The sequence below is a fragment of the Eulemur rufifrons genome, chromosome 27 (genome assembly GCF_041146395.1).
Source record: "Eulemur rufifrons isolate Redbay chromosome 27, OSU_ERuf_1, whole genome shotgun sequence".
Taxonomy (NCBI): domain Eukaryota; kingdom Metazoa; phylum Chordata; class Mammalia; order Primates; family Lemuridae; genus Eulemur; species Eulemur rufifrons.
This window is the reverse complement of record NC_091009.1, coordinates 30066807-30085630: the sequence shown is the minus strand read 5'-3', so window position 1 is coordinate 30085630 and position 18824 is coordinate 30066807. Positions and strand designations below refer to the sequence as shown.

Genomic DNA, 18824 nt, shown 5'->3' with positions numbered 1-18824 from the left:
TCACACTTCTATCAGTGCTTACTGGGTATTGGTAAAGGATTGAGTAGGCACTGTGATGAAACTTCACAAACCAGCTGGGAAAGATGCATTAATAGCCACAGGGGACAGGGTAAGGGAGCAATTCAGGAAAATGGAGAGGTTTAGCTAAAATTTGTCAGTCAGGAATTTTGGCATTTGAGACTGTTTTCATACTATGTATGTATAATAGACGAACACTCCATTTCATAGTAACAGTGTTAGAACAGCCAGGTGCCTGAAGGCACGCGGCACAATTCCCTGAAGTGCATACTACTACAGAACTGTATTTGGGTTTCAAGTTTCTCCACTTGAAAAATCGGTGCGACCAAAGGAAAAGCCACGAATGGGTGGGAGAGAGCAGGTGTGAAAGGTGAAGAACCATCAGCCACAATTACAAGGCCTGGACCGAGACCGATTTAGGGAACAGGTTGCCAGACTAGGACGTGGGCGGGGGTGGGGGGTCCAAGGGAGGGGCAGGATGGGCACGGCACTGCGGGGCCGGGAGGCTTTACTCCCGCCGGGTAAAACCCTGGCACTCCGGCCACTTCGTCGGACTCTCGAGGCCGAACCAAGATGGCGCGCAGCCTCAAAGCGGCGCCCTTGTCACGTGCCAGGTCCGGAGAGCGCCCGGGGGTGGGAGGCGTGGCCTTGGGAGAGGCGACCAGGCCCCGCCCTTGGGGGCGGGCCCGGGGCATCCGCGGAGGGAGGGGGCGGGGCCTCGCGGCTGGGCGCTTGGGCGACTGAGGCTGCAGCTACCCCGGCGCCGGCTCGGCTCCCTAGGACGTGTCCGGCCGCCCGGGTCGGGGGCGGCTCCCGCTGCCTCCGAGCCAAGCTGCCCGGCCTTCGGCGATTGCAGGCAGGTGAGCGCCCAGAGCCTGGACTGGGGGGAAGATGCCTCTTTTTCCCACGTCCAGCTCTCCTCAACAGTTTGGGGAGGGGTCTCTGCCTAGCGCGCTTTGGGAAACAGCCCGTCTTTACTCCGGGTGTGTTGTCTCTGGCAGGCGTCGGGACTGCTCCCACCGCCGCCCCTCGCCGGCCTTTGCGGTGCCCTGTGCCCTTGGGGGTGAGGATGAGGGGCGATGCCCGGTGTGCGGGGAGGGCGTGGAGTTCGCCCTCGGCTCCATCGGCTTCGGGGGAGGGGGCTGAGTTGGCGAGTCTCCCGGTGGGAGCTGGGTGGACTGCGCCCCCATTTCCCCTCCAGGAGAGTCTGAGAAAAGCTCCTCTCGGCTCCTGGGCCAGGTCCGCTCCTCTGGGCACGCGCTTCTGAGGGGCTGAGGTCTTCGCGCTTCTTGGGGGTCTTGATCCTTCCCGCGTTCCTCAGCACGCCTTGTTACCATCGCTAGCTCTCCATTCCTCGAACTGCCAGCCTCAGTCTGTGCCAGAGATGCCACCATCTCCGCAGTGCCAGGGCGGTGGGGTGGAAGGAGCGCGCGGCCAACCCGAGGCCTGGTGGGGGTGGGGGTGGGGGTGGGGGTGGGCGCAACAGGAAAGAGGGCTGGAATGGAGATTCCCGAACTGGGAGGGTGGGAGTGCGGAGCTGATTTACGTGCACGCAGTACGGATGTTTCCCAGCACAGATCTTGAGGTTGCGATGGTGGGTGGGAAGAGAGAGGTCAGCCTGGAGGACTTGGAAACGTGGTGTGGATGGTTTTCTTTGAGGAAGAGGGATCCAGGACAAGGTGCCACTAGGAGCTGATGTCACCTTTGAGGAGAGGTGTGCTGGTAGTTTCCATTAGGTGGTAGGGGAGTTGGGACTGTTCTGCTCTTCTGTGCGGAAAGCAAGTGGTTAAGGAGGCTTTGCTTGGCATGGTGATCCCCTCCTGGTGTGATCTTAAGGGGCTCCTCTAGGAGCCAGGTTTCAGGGACTTCCCATAGTCCTTTCCAGAGTTGTTGGAGCTGTACCTAGTACTTTCAACACCCAGCAAACATTTATTGGATACCTACTATATGCCAGATACTATGCAAGGTGCTAGGTCTTCTGAAGGCAATTTAGGGGCTGTGGGGCAGCTAAAAGATATAAGTAGCAGGCAAATATTGTAGGTGTTCTGTTAACACCCTCCCCCATTTTGTTACATTGCTATTGGGTTAGAAAAAGAAAGAACTGTGTTCACATGCTTTCAAACAGCTGTTGGAACCAGATTCCAACCTAGCACCTGCTACCACTGTTAACTGGCCAGGTTGTCCCAGGGAAGCTGCCTTAGCAAAAGGGACAGCTTGAACGATTCCTGTTGGTTATTTTCTCAGCCTGAGGAGGCTTCCTGGGATAACTGGTATCTCAAAGTGATGAGATCATGACTAGCACAATGGTTACTGGGGGCCAAGAATGCACTAGACACTCTGCACAGTGGGAGACGCCATTTCTGGAAGATGGAAGTGTGTGGGGGAGGAGGGTGTGGAAGGGAATTCTCATCTAGTGGCGTCTGGGTGTGTGCTGCTGAGCACGGCATGATGTCAGAACCGTGGAGCGTATGAAGTCTGGCAGCTGGGTTGTAAAGGAGGGACGGGAGGGGCGGGGCAGGGCAGGAAGGCTCCTGGGTCCCTAATCTGAGTTGATTGCTGAAGTCTGAGTTGGAAAGAGTTGTCAGGCATAGTTTGTAGGTCCTTCCTGAGCCTCCAAGGATAGCAGGGGTAGAGCTAGGTGAGAGGATAATAGTTGGGCTGTGGTGGTGATGAGGCAGGGGTTAAGGCTCAGGGGGCCCAGGGAGCTGGGTACCAAGGGGGCTTGAAAATATGGGGGAGCTAGCAGAGGCCTTTTAGTGCCCAAGGGTTCTTTAGGCCTTAATGTGGTGGGTTGGTAGGTGGGTTGCTGTAGAAACAAGGTGTGGTGACTGGGTGGTATAGAAGTGTGTGTGTGTGTGTGTGTGTGTGTGTGCATGCACTGGAGAGGAGGAGTGGAGAGGAGCAGAAGGACTGCGGGAGTGAAAGCTGCCCCAGAGTCTGGGTCCCAAGTAGGGAATTGGGAGAAATGGAGGGGAGGGAGTGGGGTCAGAGGGAGGAACGAGTGTGTATTGCAGCCACATGAAGTCACCATCTGTCCCCCTCTGGCCTGCTAGCTCACTGACCTATAATTAGCCCTGGAGGGCATACGGTGCTGGCTCACTGAAGTGTGGCACTTCGGGTGGCAGGCAGAGTAAAGAGTACTCAGAGGGGCCATGGGCCTTGGTGTACTCTGAAAGGGGCTGCTTCTAGGGGACTCTCAGCATTTGCTGTAGTGGGAGGGGCCTGAGGGAACTGAGAATGTCAGGGGGCAGGGCTGGTGGGGTGCCCTGGTGAGGCTCTAGGTGAGGATGGTGTGAGACTCCAGGGCTGGGCAGAGCCTGAGGACTCCCCTCTTGTCCTCACCTGGCCACTGGCTCACTGCACAAGCAGCACGATTGGTGCCCAGCTCGTTGCTCTGCCTTGAGAGAGGCTTGGGTGCCGCAGCCTCGGGGCCTCCCTCAGGTGTCTTCTGTTTCCCCAGGTGAGGTCAGCTCTAGCGAGGAGCAGCTGCCTGCCTTTCAGTTGGGGGCTGAGAGGCCTTGGCTGGGGCTGCTTCTTTCTGAGAGAGCTGGAGGAGATATTGCCACCAGTTAATTCAATTGGTCATACTCCAAGTGGTGCTCAGCACTGACCTCCAGGCTATGCCAGAGACGGAATATGTGGTCACATGCTGCTCTGCATGGCTCTCGAATGATTACTTGTGTTTCTATGTTCTCTCAAATAGCCTGTGAACTTCCTGAGGGTTAAGATGGTATCTTACATGTCTTTTGTTTTCCTAACACTATTGGATTCATGGAAATCACTCAGTGATTGTCGGTTGAATTGAAGATGTCTGTCTTCTGGTCCCCTGTGTTTGATGAAGCAAGGCCTCCTTGCAACTAGAAATATTCAACGTGGAGCAGATAAGCCTCTGGGGACCCAGTACATGGTACTACGTCTCAGTGGGCCAATTAGATTCTACAGGCAGTAGATGAACTTAAATTTCCTAAGTCTCTCATAAAGCATGGTATATGGTGAACCCTGAACAATCATATGGATGTATAGATATAACACATGTATCTATAGTCTATATTGATTATATAAATATATAATATATATTATACAGTGATTTAAGAGAGTACATATGCACAATATAATTTTGTAGTTAAGTGTCAGATGAAGTAGCTGACTTGCATTTAGAGGCATTTATTGCTTATTTTGCCAGCCAGCAGAGTTGAATTCTCATAAATTAGATACATATCTGATGTGCCTTCATGGCCATTGTCTTCGGTTAGATAACTGTCATTTCAAAGGGGAGATAGGTTTCCATTCAATTTAAGAAAAAGCTTCCTTAGAACTATGAAGACTTCCTCATTTGGGAGTGAGCTCCTTGTTCCTGGAGGATGATTAAGTAAAGACTGAGCTGCCAGGGACGCTGTGGAAGGAACTCCCACACTGGGTGGGATGGGGGTGGGCACAGGATGGCAGAGGTACCACACACGTTCACTGTCCTGACTGCATGCACATGCATTCTCCTGACCACAGTCACGTGCAGTTATGAGCCCTGACCTGTGCTTAGAACCACACACCTCCATACGTTCCCAAGACTGTACACACCTGCTCACTCTCATGCACATACTCTCAGGCCCCGTTCTTATGACCATAGTCTTACGTTCTCCCTCTCTCTCTTCTTTTTTCATGATAACACATACATACCACACATTCTCATGATCACACACACACTCCATTGCATGAATACACCTGACCTCCCTCCCCCCACATTCTCTTTTTCATCATTACACACACACGCACACACTTTTGTGATCACATACACGTGCAGTTTTTATGATGCCTACATTTCCCCCTGTGGTTCTGAGCTTTGGACCTTTTATACCCTGGCAGCTGTCAGCACTCCAGATAGTCCTGCTTTCTGCTACCTGATGGCTCCCGAATCTCACGGGCTGATCTACTGGTGCAGTGATTTCTGAGCAGGTATTTATTTTTTAACACCAGCGGACCCTGTTCTAATAGGTGTCCCACACAGGCCCCTAGTTTTGAAAGATTTTTATTCTCCAAATGTGCTGCACATATTGCTTTGTTTCTTCTTTTGCAAATATGATTTGAGGACATTTGTGTTAATTAATAGTTCTGATTAGCAGAAAGTGGCTAGAGTTACTATACTTAGTGATGTAAGTTCAGCAAAAGCTGTGTTTGTGTTCAGTGGTGCAACCCTGTGTCTTGGCTTGGGTAAACACGTGGTCTCTATTGGCCATTTGGAATGTGGAAAATAGTTGGAATTGTGAGGGCCCTGGTGTTGCTCGTGTGGCCTTCCCAGGTTTATTGCTCTGTCGCACTGACGTGCTGCCTTCCTGAGAGAACGTGTGTTTATTTTAGCAGGTACCTTCTGTAGACAATACTTCCACCTGGGATTTTCTAACCCGTTTTTAGACTTGGAACCCTTTTATAGAAATGAAACCTTAATCAGATGTCTCATAAAACTGACAGATTTGGAGTTAATGGGATTAAAGCAAAGGAAAGGGAGCTCAGAGCCCTTTGAGTCTGTTATAGCTCTTCACCCTTTTTTTCACCCCAAGCCGCCCCTACAGGTACTCTGTCACAGAGCCCAGTTTGCAAATCCCTGCCGTGACTTGAAGAGGTAGTTGTGATGGCTGTACTTTTGGTATTTCAGAAAATGAACTATTTTTGTGGGGGGCACAGAGGCTTGTAGCCCTCCCTTCCCCATTGGTCTTTGACATTAGTCCTCCTGGGGTAGTGCTATTGAGGGTGACCATTACTGCCAGGTGCGCAGGGACAGCCCTGATTTACACCTGTGTTCTGCTGTGATTGTTAACAGTGTTTCCATCCGCTCTCAAGAGGGTCCTGGTTTGGACAGTAAGTTGCATGTTCAGCCAAGTGATAGGCCGTGTCTTGGGGAGAGGGAGCCCACATCTAACTCCTGGGGAGCAGCTGGAGAGATGGGCTTCACGGACGCAGGCCCAGGGGGCCTGTTGGATAAGAAGATGCCTCCTCCCGTGTCCCCTGAGTGAGGCTGGGATGAGGAGGCTGAATGCCTGGGCTGGCAGCTGGTGCTCACCTGTGCTTGGGCAGCGTGTTACGCTCCTCAGACTGGTTCATGTCTGTCATGACCGCCTGTGCGAGCACGAGAGTGTGTTGTGTGTTATGCTCTTCACTTCCAAATTTGGGAACCTGAAGCAAGGAGAGAGCAAGTCTCACCACTGGTCTTGAAGGGCGCCCAGAGAACTGGATGCTTTTGAAGGGATTTGTGCCTAGCAGTGAGAAACTCTAAATGGCGCTTTTCCAAGAGTTTTTTCACTGGGAATGGCTTCCTATAGCCCGAATGGGTTTTTAATTTTCTTACGGTATTTAGAGTGGGCCGAGCCTTGAAACACTTTGGGAGCCCAGGGTGCTGAGAGTTATGTAACAAGTGCCGCCGTTGCTGGGCACTGATCTCAGCGCTTGCTGTACGCTGACTGCAGTGATCCCTGGGCATTAGCTGTCTGCGGTGGGCGCGGTTACCATCCCATTTCACAGAGGGGCAACTGAGGCTCGGAGAGATGAAGCATCTTCCCAGGGTCACTGGAGTGGTCAGTGGACGCTCCAGCCTTCAGACCCACCGGCTGTTCCAGAGTCTGCCTTTCCAGACAGGGGAGACCCACCGAGCTCTCATGAAGCTCAGTCTTCAGGGGGCAAGACAAATGAATGTCTCTGGGGTGTTGAGCCATTTTTTCCTATTTTGGCATTTCCCTTCCTTGAAGTTGGTCAGGGATGGACTTGCCCAAAATAACTGTCGCACAGATTCGTTCAGTCCCATGTATGCCAGGACCCTGTGTTCCTACCCAGCGGTAGGAGGATGTGGTTCTTACCCTCGAGTGTACAAGTGAGATGATGGAAAGCCAGAGGAGTCCCACAAAGAGAGGTATAAAGAAAGGGCTGTGCTGGGTCAGCGGGAGGGCAGATCTCACCCCCTGGAGGGAATCAGAAGAGGCTCCCTGGAGGAAGTGGCGTTTGAGATGAGCTTAGAAGGGTGATCTAAGGTCATTAGACTGATGTGAAAGAGAGATGAGAGGCGGGCCAGGCAAGGTGCTGGAAGAGCATGAGCGGTAGGTGGCCCTGGGGGCAGGCCAGTGAGGGAGGGCTTGGGGGCAGCAGGGGAAGAGGTGGGATTTGGCTTTCAGAGGACAGGATGAGTGAGGGCCAGGCTTCTTGGGATGGTGAGCTGGACAGGGAAGAAGGAGAAGCTTCCGGGGAGAGGAAGGAGAGGTGGGCAGCCTGAGGGCATGGGCAGCTGGACTTCAGTACCACTGGGGGGATAGTATCTGAAGACCCTGCAGGATAAGGAGAGCGGTGGCTTGGGAGCGTGGGCTGGGGTGGGGAACTTGGTATGCAGCTGGCGAGGGGTGGAGGGGAGCGGTAAGGGTGGGTGGTGGTTGGGGCCTTCCCACGGGGAAGTGACGGCCTCAGGACCCCGATGGCTGCTCTGCAGAGGCTTCCTCCAGGCCTGGGAGGAGAGGTGGAGGGAGGGCCGAGGTGAGCTGTCCTCAGGCTGCCGTCAGCCTGGTGAGGGTGCCAAAGGCCACGGCCCGGGTTCGTGGGTTCCTCGGAGGAGACAGGATGCCTGGAGGAGGCATCATCTTCACTCTCCCTCTTCCGCCAATCCCTACCTGTCTTTGGAGTCAGATAGGCTCATTGAATCCCAGCTCTCCCTTTTACTAGCTGTGTAGTTTTGGTTACAGGACACTGAGTCTCGGTTTACATATCTGTGAAATGGGCGGAAGAATCACATCTTCCTCACAAGGAATTGTGAGGATTAAAATAAGTTAATACATGTCACCTGACAACACAGTGCATGGAAGATAGTGAATAAATCATAACCGTCATTTCCCCTCCTCGTTTCCTCAGACCTTCACCCTTCCTCCAATCCGGCAGGTGTGTGACCTTCCTCTTTTACCTGAAGAGGCTCCCACCCTGAGGCTCCCTCCTGCCCGGCTCGTGGCCCACTCGGACTTGAGCTCAGCTCCTGGCAGCTCTGCCCGGGCCTGTGGCTCCACAGGGCTGGCAGCCCTGCGCTTGCCGAGCCCTCAGCGTGTGGGGCCGCCATCTGGCAGGGCGGGCGGGAGCCAGGCCCATGTGCGTGGCCGGCCAGAGCATCACACTCGATGCCGGTCCCTCCTGTTCGGTAGGAAAAGGTGGGGTGATTTTGGGGAAGCCAAAGAGACCCTGAGTTTGCCTGTTCCGTGTTTATGAAGGCCTGAGGCCTACTTTCCGCCCAGCCCTTCCCTCCTCACACACGCGCTCACACCCACTCCCTCCCGAGCCCTCTTCCCCTGTTTCGCAGCCTGCCCACACTCCTCCCCGGCAAAGCCCCTCGCAAATGCTCGCTTTGGGGACGGCAGCTTTCGCCTCTGAATCAGGACCTGTGAGTGTTACTTAGAAATTGTGCGGGAGTTGAGGAGGCTTGTGTTAGGCTGAGATGATAATTGCACTATTTAAAGATGGCCCTGGAGCCAGAGGGAGCCAGAAGGAGCCAGGTGTCCTAGTGCGGCTGTCCTAGGGCTCCCTTCTGCTCACTGTGTTTGTGCCGTGGGCGGGGGCAGGGCAGAAGGTCCTGGACAGTCATCTCAGGGGCATCTGCCTGGCAGCCTTGTCTGGGCTCATCTTCAAACCAGCTCTACGTGATGCCTCTTGGCCAGGGGAAGTGGAGTTGCTACCTGGCACCTGGTTTGGAGAGAGGCCGGGAGAGGGCTGGCAGCACCAAAGCCAGCTCCTCAGTTGCTAAAATGGCCAGGAGGATTGGGGGTGGGAGGTTGGGCAAGTTGGACCAAATAGCCAGCACCTCCCAGTGGGCAGCATGAGGTCCTGTTTGTCCCCCCTGAGAACTTCTCCAGCCCCTTTCCTGTGAGGAGCTCGGAAAACTCCTCCCACAGGCTCCCGGCACTAAGGTGATTCATACCCCTCACCATCATAGGGAGCGTTCTACTTTTCAAAGCTCTGCTCCTCCGTGATCTCATTCCCCTAAGGTAGGCAGAACAAGGGTTGTGGGTTTCCTCTTGTAGCAGAGGTCTCATTAGAGGGTGACAAGGCCAAGGTCACCTAGCTGGTCTGTGACAGAACCATAACCCAGATCTCCTAAGTCCCAGCTCTGGCTTCTTCCTTTGTACGACACTGCAGGCTGCCCGGGGGTCTGCTGGGCCGAAGCCATTCCTGGGGTCCCTGAGCTCCTGAGCACACTGTGTTCTTCTTCAGAGGGTAGGCTCTGCCACAGGGAGCCCCTTCCCGGCCTGCTCTCCTCTTTGGCTTCTCATGTCTTCTTGGTGTATGTGGAGGGGTGGGGGTGGGGGGTTCCGGGGGGCGGGTCGTGAGCTTGGAGAGGTATGACGGGGCCATGTGGCCTTTCAGCCTCTCGGCATTCGTGGTAGAGGGGCTGGGTACAGTGGGTGGGACAATGGGAGGAACGGCTGTTGACAGCGTCAGCGAGATGGCAGCTCTGGCCGGACTGGGACAGCACCCTCTGCTGCGCATGCAGCCGCTCTGAGGGGCAGGGAGGCGAGTGCGGGCCGCCCTGGCAGCAGCAGTGTTGGGGAAGACAGTGTGCACACCAGCCTTCTACCTTTTGCTTCGTAGCCCTTTGCAACCCTGCCCTCCACAGTGGCTGTCTGGCTTGCAGAAAGGATCCCCTTGATCAGAGTTTGTGTCCCATTTCTGTGTCTGGGAGTGTGTGTGTGGCCACGTGTGTGTATGTCCTAGGTCTCCACGTTGCTGTGTCTACCTGCGTGTGCATATGTGTGTATGCATTGTGTTCCCACATGCCTGCTTGAACTACTGGGCACTGGGTCCCTCTGAGAATGGCTGTGGGTGTGAGCACAGAGTTTTCAAGCTGGTGCTCTAACTGTCATCGGATCCAGGCCCCGCATTGCTCCCCAGCCTCCCTCTTACTGCCCCCCCATTTCTGCGTGGATCATCAGTGCTCTAGGGGAGGGGTCCAGGAGGAAGAGGCCTGGCCCTTCTTCGTTACCCCTGCCAAGTTCAGTCCTGCCACGGGCCTGCCCAGGGTCTGGCCTCTCGGCTCACACTGGGTCCTGATGCCCTTGTCCACCCTGATCCTCCCAATCTGCCTGTTGTTCCCACTCCGGAGGGGTGGACAGGAGGCTTTCCTGTGTCTCCCAGAAGAGAAAGGAGGGGGGAAGGAAGGAGAGCGCCATTTATGACCACCTCCAGTGTGCCTGTCGCTGTGCTGGGGCTTCACTCTCCTCTCCTGCAACTGGGAGCTCTGAAGACAGTGCCCTCTGAAAACTAATTAAGGTGGTGGCTTTCTAACGGTGGGCAGGGAGGTAGGAAGCTCATGGTAGGCAGAGAAATCCCCAGCTGCCTGCTGCCTTCCTCCGTACAGCTGCCTTTGCTCTGACCACTGGGCTTCCCTGTGCGAGGCTTAAGGCATCACTAGAGCTGGGCTGTGTGCACGCTAACCACCCTAGCTGGTGACGTCTGGCAGTGCCAGCAATGAGGAATGACACTGAGGGAGCAGATTCCTGGCCATGAGCAGGGGACCCCACACACCCCTCACCCCCACATTAACCCTGGGTTCCTTTCCATCGTTCAGTTCCTGCCCCAGTGCAGAGGTGGTAGGCTGAGTTCAGAGTCCAAGCCTGCTGACCGCCAGGCCTGCATGCCGTCCTCCTTGGCAGGTTTCAGAAGTGGGGAATGACTTGAGCCAGAACCTCCTCCCTGAATTACGGGCGTTGTAGCAGGTCAGGGCTCTCTGCCTGCCCCAGTGCCCAGCCTGTGCCTCTCCATGGCCTTAGCCGTGTTGTGCCAGTGGTCAGGGCAGGAACTACTCTACCCCTGTTTCCTATGACCCCTGGAGTCCAACTTTTGGTACTCACACCCGCTAGTAGCCCTTTAACCCCTCTGCACTTGCCTTGGCTTGAGTGTGGGGAAAAGGCTGTGGGGGGAGGGGCCAGAGACCCTATTTTCTCCCCTCCCACCCCCAGGTCTCAGGACTCTGGGCAGCCTGCCGGCTGCTCCCCTGCTGCTGACTGAATCATTTCTATATTTGGCCAGCAAGCCACGTGGGTGGGGAACCACTGCCACTGCGGCTGCACTTCTGACAGCGGGGGGAAGGCAGAGGCTGGGCAGTGGGCATGTGCATTCCTTGGGAGAACTAAGGAGGCGCCATCAGAGTGAGCAAGCCTGGAGGAGGGACCTGCGCCAACACTGCCACGCCTCCCTCTCCACCCCCACGTGCTAGTTTAGGTCCTGTCCCCCCTGCGTCACCCCCTCCCCTGGTGCCCTTCTCCTTGCAGCTGGTCCTCACAGCAGTCTCTTTTCCCACAGACCACACTGCCCTCCAGAAACGATGGGTGTCGCTAGACCCAGCTGGGACTCTGCCAGGCTCCAGAGCTCAGTCTAAGAGAAGGGCCGTCTTCCAGCCCTGCTCCCCCTGCCTGTCATGGCCACGCTCCGCTGCTGCCTGCTTGTTTGGGAGCACAGGGCACCCAGCCCCAGCCCCATTCCTGAGACGTTAAGCCAGGCCTTCTGGCTCCCTGTCACGGGGGCACTCCAGGCCTCAGGCCCCTTTCAGAGCAAGAGCAACTGATGACATGGGAGAAGCCCCTGCCCACCTGTCCACTCACCTGGCACTGCCCACTCTGAGACCCATGCACTGGGCTCCCCTGGAGGTGCCAACCCTGTGAGTCCCTCCCCTGTTCCCTGACACTGAGAAGGCCCTGCCTACCCCCACCATGTGTGAAGTGATGCCCACAATCAACGAGGGGGACCCCCTGGGGCCCCCCCATGGCGCCGATGCTGACGCCAACTTTGAGCAGCTGATGGTGAACATGCTGGATGAGCGGGAGAAGTTGCTGGAATCCCTTCGGGAGAGTCAGGAGACCTTGGCGGCCACACAGAGCCGGCTCCAGGACGCCCTGCATGAGCGGGACCAGCTCCAGCGCCACCTTAACTCCGCCCTCCCCCAGGTAAGGCCTAAAGGTCTGCAGCTCCCTCATCCCCTTCTCCTCCCCTAGCCCTGCTGGATCCAACAGCCTCTGGCTCATCTGCATCTATTTGCACATCTACTGTTAGAATCCACAGGGCATTTAGTTTCCTTGTCTTCCTACTTAAATCCTTTCCCTGTCACTCACAAGCTCCTCTGCCTGGAATTGGCTTCCCCTGGAGAATGGTTGGAATTTGATGCAGGAAGAAAACCCCTAAGTGCCACCCGCAGTGAGCCCAGGAAGCCAGTAGGTGGCACCCTAGACTGGAAAGAAACCGCATCCCTGCCTGCTCCTCCCAGCGCCCTGCTGTTGGCGGTGGCAGGTGGGAAGTCCCAGAGAGGGAGGTGGGAGAAGCCTTAGCGATCACCTCGTCCAGCTCGCTTGTTGCACAGATGAAAAAAACTAGAGGCATCAGGTAGAAAAGTGTAGGCAGAGCTGAGTCTAGGAGCGGGTGTCCGGACACCCTTTCTGATGCCCCTCGGCAGCATGCTCCTAGCTAGGATATAGTCACCATTTATTGTGTATTTTCTGTGTACTAAGTGCTTTGTGTGGATTAGCTCTCTAAATTCTCACCACCATTTTGCAGAGGATGAAACTAAGGTGTGGGGAGATTCATAAGTTGCTCATGATGGTCCAGGTATGTGGTGGAGGCAGGAATTGAACCCGGGGGCTGTGTGACCCCAGAGGCTAAGGGGTCCACTGCTCCCCTGCACTGCTCGGGCCTGGAGGCCTCTACTGCTCCTTGCTTACCATTTGGCAGATATTCCAGGCCAGACACATGCTCTGAAGAGGAGAAGGGAGCAGGAACCTGGGTCGTCGGGTGTGGACTCTGCCTGGTAACGGGCGCAGGGAGCAGGGGGTTTGTCTGTCTGTGAGCACAGTACTCACAGCAACTGTGTGAACGTCAGAGAGATGCGTATCCCAATCCAGGCACCGGACATACTGCATAGCCTCCCCCAACCCCAGCAGCACCTCATGGCTGGTGAGGGCTACTGCCGGGGCCAGGGGAGGCAGCCTCGAGAAGCCAGACAGCTTGGGCCTCAGCAGTAGGCCCCTGCCCCAGGGTGGGGAGAAGAACCAGGGTTGGGCCTGGTGGGTGAGTTTCCTGCCCAGGGCTCAGGAGTGATGCTTTATTGATAAAAATGTGGAGCCCTGGTGAAGAAGTGGGTTGGGCCGATGGGCCCCTCCTACCTCATTGTGCAGGAGGCCTTGAACCTGCCCTGGAGTGTATGAGCTAGTCCCTACCTGCGAGGAGCTCAGAGACTAGAAAGGAGACACACAAGAACCCACATGACTGGGAGAGAATGTAGAAGAAGATAAGAGAGGCCTAAAAGGGTTGTTGAGAACAATATCAGTGATAAAAATAGCCGTCTTTGATGGGCTTGGGCTAAGAGCTTTCTATATATCGTCTCATTTAATCCTCATAGCAACTCCTGGAGGGAGAACTGTTACCTCTATCTTACGGATCACAGAACGAGGTTCAGAGAGATTAGGTAACTTGTCCAAGGTCACACAGCTAAGGAGGGCAGAGCTGAGATTTGATCCGAGGCTTACCTGACTTTCTACACTGGAAGCTTCATGAAGGCAGGGTTGTGTCTTTCTTGTCACTGTATCCCCAGTGACCAGCATGGGACCTGGTACGTGATAGGTGCTTATGGATAATGTGGTTGAATAACAGACTCCCAAGTTGGTGCCTTAACCACTGTCCTGAGCAGATTGCAGGAGAGGGAGAGGGCCTTTCACTGGGGAGTCTGGAAAGCTCCCAGGGAGGCTGTATCCTTTGAGATGGGCTTTGAAAGATGAATATGATTTCATCAGGTGGTGACAGAGGGTAGGGTTTTCCAGGGGAGGGAGCCCAGTGAGCACAGGTGTGGTATGAGGAAAGCTTGCTGGCATTTAGAAATAGCGAGTGACCCAGCGTACCTGGGTCTTAGGGTGTATGGAAAGGAGCCAGGAGAGAACAATTTGAACACCAGCATAAGAAATCTGTATGTGTAGACGGTGTTGTGCTTGAGGAGATTATCCTGGCAGCAGTGTGTCAGATAGGTGAGAGGTGAGGAGCGGGGGACAGGTGTCCTGAGGTGGGGAGATGAAGCAGCCACTGAGCTTGAGGCCAGGGCAGGGGAGGGCACCAGTCCTTTGGTGGTGGTGTCCTGGTGTAGGGCTGGCGGCCATGCCACTGAGTCACGTCTCTGGACACAAGCATGGATACATGTGTGCATGACTGCGTATGTATGTGTGTATGTGCATGCATGCACGTGTACATGCACATGTGTGCATGCATGTGTGCAAGCTGAGGGTGAAGCAGCATCAGGCCCAGGCCTTGGCTTCCAGAGTATGAGATGCTTGACCTTGACACCATTGGCCATGGCCTTGATGGAAAGGCAATAATTAAGGAATAGGGTCATAGGTTCATGGTTTCTTATGCTGTGGCATCTCTGCTCCCTTGTCCCTACCTACAACCCTTCTAGCCCCTTTTGCCTGATTTGGAGTGATAAGAGAGGATGGCTTTGGGAATTCTTCCTTTGCTCATGAATCCTTGGTGTGAGGGAGGCTGCAGCCTGTTCAGTTACTCTCAGACCTTGGGCATCCACAGAATTTGGGCCACTCATCTGAAAACCTTTCTGGAATGAGGTGATATTTAATGAAATGAATAAGGATATGATGAACCTGAAACTATGGGGCCAGGCTCTCACCCCTGTATGCTCGTCCTGATAGAGGAGCGTGGGCTGGAAATGCCTCTGAACGTGTCTGGGCCTGAGAGTGTGGGAATGGGTCCCCCTAGAAGGGATACTTGGTACGTGGATACTCGGAAAAGCCAGGGTAAGTGCCTTGGCAACAGGTGCTGGGACGCGGCCCTCTCTTGGTTGAGTGGGGCTCCCAGGAAGCCAGGCTGAAGCCACGTGTGCACCTGATTGGGCAGATCTGCTGGCTGTCTTGCTCCTATGTGGTGGGTCCTTCAATCCGCTGATTTCACTCTCCACCTGCAGCTTGCAAAGCCCCGGGCAGGGGCTGGAAGAGAACTCCCTGGGGCACTCACTCACACTTTGTCTTCAAAACCCCGTTCTCTTCCCTCGCTGATGGCCATCGGTTTCCATCAGGTTCCGTTTGGACCTTACTCTGCTAAACCAGGGGCAGAACTCCCCACCGTCAGTTTCCAAAGGAAAACGTTGTTGAATTGCCGGGGAAACGGAAACACCAAGTGGGAGGGAGGACATGGTCTGGCCATGTTGGTGGCTGGGGTGGGGGAAGTGGCTGCAGAGCAGACTGAGTGACTTTCTCACTCTCCTATCCAGCTCTGTCCCCTTGGGTCCTGACACACGCTCGGAATGCAGGGAGGGCCCACAGACACGGACCCGCTGGGGGGCAATGCTAGTGGCAGGTTTGCTGCCCTGCGGTGTGGTGGAAGCAAGGGACGAGTGACAGGATCCCACCCTGACCTGAGCGTGCAGGACGCTGCGGAGGGGCTGAATCCCCAAGTACTGAGGGGCCTCGGGGGTTTCCAGGAATTTGCCACCTTAACCCGGGAGCTGAGCATGTGTCGGGAGCAGCTTCTAGAGCGGGAGGAAGAGATATCAGAGCTGAAAGCAGAACGGAATAACACAAGGGTAAGTGCGTGTGCGTGTCTGGGCTGGGGTATGGGCACCGGGACCCGGAGAGCAGGCAGGGCGGGGCCAGGCGCAGCCCCAGCCCCATCCTCACCTCTTCTGCCTCCCACCCTAGGCGGGTAGTCACATCATTTAAACACCAGTGGTGGCCTTTTCACCTGTCGTTGCTGGGTCATGGAAAGGTCGGGGTCCTGGGGGAGAGGCAGGGCAGCTGGCTTGGGGGTGGCATTCAACGGGGACAGCGGCTGTGTACCAGTATGGGTGACTTTCGGCGTTTAACAGAGGCAGGGCTGTACTTGTGTCTGTGTGATCATGTGGGCCCCTGGGGCGCATGCTCACAACCCTCCTTCTCATCTCCCCCTTCCCCCTGTCCCCTGCCAGCTGCTTCTAGAACATCTGGAGTGCCTGGTGTCCCGCCACGAGCGGTCACTGCGGATGACTGTAGTGAAGCGCCAGGCCCAGTCGCCCTCAGGGGTCTCCAGTGAGGTGGAGGTGCTGAAGGCCCTCAAGTCACTCTTTGAGCACCACAAGGCCCTGGATGAGAAGGTGCCCACCTCCTCCCAGCCCCCATCCAGCCAGGCTTCCCTGGAGCCGTGGTGTTTCCCTTCTCTGAGGTTCCTCGTCCAGTGTTTAGGGAAAACTGCCTTCTGCCTTCGAACCCGGCTCACTCCTACCACTGGCCTCATTTCAAGGTCCCCTGTTAGGTCCCCTCCCACAAATCTGCCTCTTGGCAGGCCCTTCACTTTCCCCGATGCCCGGCGGTGTAGACCACGCCCAGGCTCTTCCAGCCTGAGTCCAGTGGGGTTCCCCTTTCTTCCTCCACCTCCCCTTTCCTCGGGCAGGTGCGAGAGCGGCTCCGGGCAGCACTGGAGCGAGTCACCACCTTGGAGGAGCAGCTGGCAGGTGCCCACCAGCAGGTAAGCTGCCCGCCCACCCTCGGTCTACAGACTGCAGCTCCTGCAAGCCCAGCCTGGTTTACCACTGTGCCCCCCTCTGTTCCTCCTCGGATTTCTCCCCCACTGTGGCTGGAGACTGCAAGCCAAGGCTAGGCTGGACACCTCTTTCTAGGAGGCAGGGGACTTGGAAGCATCTGGAATGTATGGGAGATTTTCTTCTTTTTGACTCATTGCCCTGGGGGCTGTGCCCTACAGGTGTCTGCCTTGCAGCAGGGGGCAGGGGTGCGGGACGGAGCGGCAGAAGAGGAGGGGACCGTGGAGCTGGGGCCGAAACGCCTGTGGAAGGTGGGTTCCAGGGTGCTGTGTAGCAGGGGCCTGGGTTCTTTCAGATGGGGGTGGGAGACCCTGGCCTGCCTTCATTCAACAGAGTAACTGCTTGAATTAAATTTGGGGCTTTCTCCAATATTCCCACTTCTCTTTCCTGCTTTCCCCTACCCCATCTGCAAAGAAATCTGCAGATTTTTGTTTTAGTGCCCAGTATGCTGCTGGGCACTTCATATGTGTGTCCACTTGAGTTGTGCCATCTATCTTGTGTGGCAGCATCAGGCAAGATTCCTCCTCTCTCTGAGCCTCGGTTTCCCTAATCATGCCCTTTTCTGGGTTACAATAGCAGGTGAAACTAGAAACTTGATTTCCAAGAGATACGCAGGAGAGCAAGGGTGTTTGGCCGTTGTCAGGAGGGACCTCCTGGGGCCCAGAGGGAGGAGGCGGACCTGAAGCTGTGCTCTGACACAGCTGTGATCTGCGTCCCTCCTCCCACCCCCTGGGGCAGGGCAAGGGTGTGGGATGCCCTGGGTCCCCAAGACTGACCGATAGCTCGCTGTCCCTGGAGGATGAGGCGGGCCGGGTGGAGGAGCTGCAGGAGCTCCTGGAGAAGCAGAACTTTGAGTTGAGCCAGGCCCGGGAACGACTGGTCACCCTGACAGCATCCGTGGCCGAACTTGAGGAGGACCTGGGCACGGCCCGCCGGGACCTCATCAAGTCTGAGGAGCTGAGCAGCAAGCACCAGAGGGATCTCCGGGAGGTGCGCAAGGGTCGGGCCTGTTCTTGGTGGCCCCATCCTGCTGGGGGCAGGCGTTTGGCACTTGGGAGGGTACGGAGGGTGGGCCAGGAGAGGGCTGGGGAGGGTAAGACTGAACACTTGTCGAGGTCCAGTGTGAGAGGAGTTGTGGGAAGGGAAGGTCAAGGCCAGAAACTGACAGGGGAGCACAGATCATACCCCTTTCTGGGTACAGGTGGCCAGGTGTTGGTGGGGAGGTGCGGACGGGATAGGAGCAGGGAAAGGCTGGTGACCTTCCCTCTTCCCTCCTCTGCCACCTAGGCTCTGGCCCAGAAGGATGACATGGAGGAGCGAATCACCACGCTGGAGAAGCGCTACCTGGCTGCTCAGCGCGAGGCCACATCCATCCATGACCTCAATGACAAACTGGAGAATGAGCTGGCCAACAAGGAGTCCCTGCACCGCCAGGTAACTCCTCTAGACGGGGTGGGGGTGGGCATTGTCCTTAACCCCAGAGGTCCTTGTGATTGGGCCAGAACCTTCCCTCGGTGGCCTGGGAGCCCCTGGGGTCCTGCAGGTCACCTTTGGAAAGGAGAAGTCAGGCATTTGAGGCAGCCAGGAACCAAGGTTGTCCCTTGCTGCTTCTGACCTGTTATCTGCTCTGTGCTGAGGCCGGGGTGGGGGTGGAGCTTCAGCACTGCCTCCTGAATCATCTCACCGCCCCCGCCTTGCCAGTGTGAGGAGAAGGCTCGACACCTGCAGGAGCTCCTGGAGGTGGCAGAGCAGAAGCTGCAGCAGACGATGCGCAGGGCGGAGACGCTGCCAGAGGTGGAGGCTGAGCTGGCCCAGAGAATTGCAGCCCTCACCAAGGCAAGTGGGCCAGGGGCCTGGCGCCTGCCTCTGTCCCCGTGTCCTGAACTCCTCAGGAGCCTGGCAGGGGATGGGGAGGGTGGGAGGCACACTGGGCTGGGAGCCAGAAGACTGCTTCCCGCCCAGTGACTCCAGGAAGCACGCCACCACGTGTCTGTCAGCCAGGAGAGTAATCCCTGCCCTCATCACCCCACAGGGATGTGACAATCCCGTAAGAAGGGGTGTAAAAGTACTTTAAGGAAAAGAGACTATGCAGATGCAAAGTATTGTTATTGTCATTTACACCATTGTGGTTAATACTTTCTTTTGTTTGTGGCTGGAGTGGAGGGATTAGGACTTTCATCTCTGGAAAGATGAAACCCGAGAGGATATAATGTTCTGTCTGTACGTCCATGAAGGGGTG

The 18824-nt window shown here is 56.0% G+C and overlaps 1 protein-coding gene across 11 annotated transcripts in view; it reads left to right on the top strand.

The window, feature by feature from the left end:
- Positions 1–738: 738 nt before the first annotated feature.
- PPFIA4 (PTPRF interacting protein alpha 4) overlaps positions 739–18824 on the top strand; it is a 48003-nt gene continuing 29917 nt past the window's right edge. For 3 of the 11 annotated variants that reach the window (XM_069459634.1, XM_069459638.1, XM_069459633.1), the window contains exons 1-9: positions 739–878; positions 11329–11969; positions 15494–15595; positions 15977–16141; positions 16438–16512; positions 16747–16836; positions 17384–17575; positions 17873–18019; positions 18287–18421. In XM_069459634.1, the coding sequence (XP_069315735.1) occupies positions 11736–11969; positions 15494–15595; positions 15977–16141; positions 16438–16512; positions 16747–16836; positions 17384–17575; positions 17873–18019; positions 18287–18421 (1140 nt within the window). In that variant the 5' untranslated portion in view covers positions 739–878; positions 11329–11735. Of the gene's footprint in view, positions 879–11328; positions 11970–15493; positions 15596–15976; positions 16142–16437; positions 16513–16746; positions 16837–17383; positions 17576–17872; positions 18020–18286; positions 18422–18824 lie in introns of those variants that run through there. The other 8 variants (XM_069459644.1, XM_069459642.1, XM_069459641.1 and 5 more) reach the window with 4 other exon arrangements.